The 677-nt window shown below is 58.9% G+C and overlaps 1 protein-coding gene across 1 annotated transcript in view; it reads right to left on the bottom strand.

Moving 5' to 3' along the window:
• Nucleotides 1-364: 364 nt before the first annotated feature.
• Nucleotides 365-677, bottom strand: part of LOC104274492 (active breakpoint cluster region-related protein-like) — a gene marked incomplete at both ends in the record, with an annotated part of 2,738 nt that continues 2,425 nt past the window's right edge. The window contains 2 exons of the mRNA XM_009870137.1: nucleotides 365-496; nucleotides 613-677. Of these exons, the coding sequence (XP_009868439.1) occupies nucleotides 365-496; nucleotides 613-677 (197 nt within the window). The remainder of the gene's footprint in view (nucleotides 497-612) is intronic.

Below are 677 nucleotides of genomic sequence, written 5' to 3'. Positions count from 1 at the left end.
GCCAACCCCCTTCCCACAGCCCCCTGGGGCCACAGCACAGACGGCAGCAGAACGGAAACACTTCCAGCCCAGCTGAGGCTGGACAAATGTCTGTGCAGCGGTCACTGGCTTCACCATCTCCACGGGACCTCCTCTCGATTTGTCCCACAGCCGCTGCAGCCTGGGACTGTCACCCACACGCCTGATGCTCAGCCACATTCCTGAGCCACAGTTCCTGTACCCTGCTCCCAAAAGCAGAGCTGCCTGCCTATGCTGCCAGGCACCTCCCATCCCAGGCACTGCTCCAGGACAGTTCTCCTGGCTCAGGAGGTCCCAAGACGTCTACCATTGGGTGAGAAGAAGCCCAAAAAGCCCCAGCACATACCTGGATCTGCCCCTTGCCCATGATCTTGTCCACGATTTCGTTGTTGTCCTTGTTGAGCTTGGTCTTGTCGTAGCACTTCTCGTAGCAGAGGATGCGCAGGGACTGTGAGCCTTCCAGTTCAATCTCAAACTCCTGGGGTGCAGAGGGAGGGTGGTTCAGCCCCAGCACCCCAAAACAGCTTCAAAACTGGGGTTGGAAGGGAAAGGAGGGGGGCACAGTCCCCTCCCTGCCTCCCACCCTCCTCTCACCTCGTTCCACTGCGGCTCAGTGGTGTCACGGAAAACCCTGGTCTTGGCTTTGCTGACAAAGTAGC

This window comes from Apaloderma vittatum, unplaced genomic scaffold (assembly GCF_000703405.1).
Source record: "Apaloderma vittatum isolate BGI_N311 unplaced genomic scaffold, ASM70340v1 scaffold27285, whole genome shotgun sequence".
NCBI lineage: Eukaryota > Metazoa > Chordata > Aves > Trogoniformes > Trogonidae > Apaloderma > Apaloderma vittatum.
This window is presented reverse-complemented; position numbering and strand designations above follow the sequence as displayed.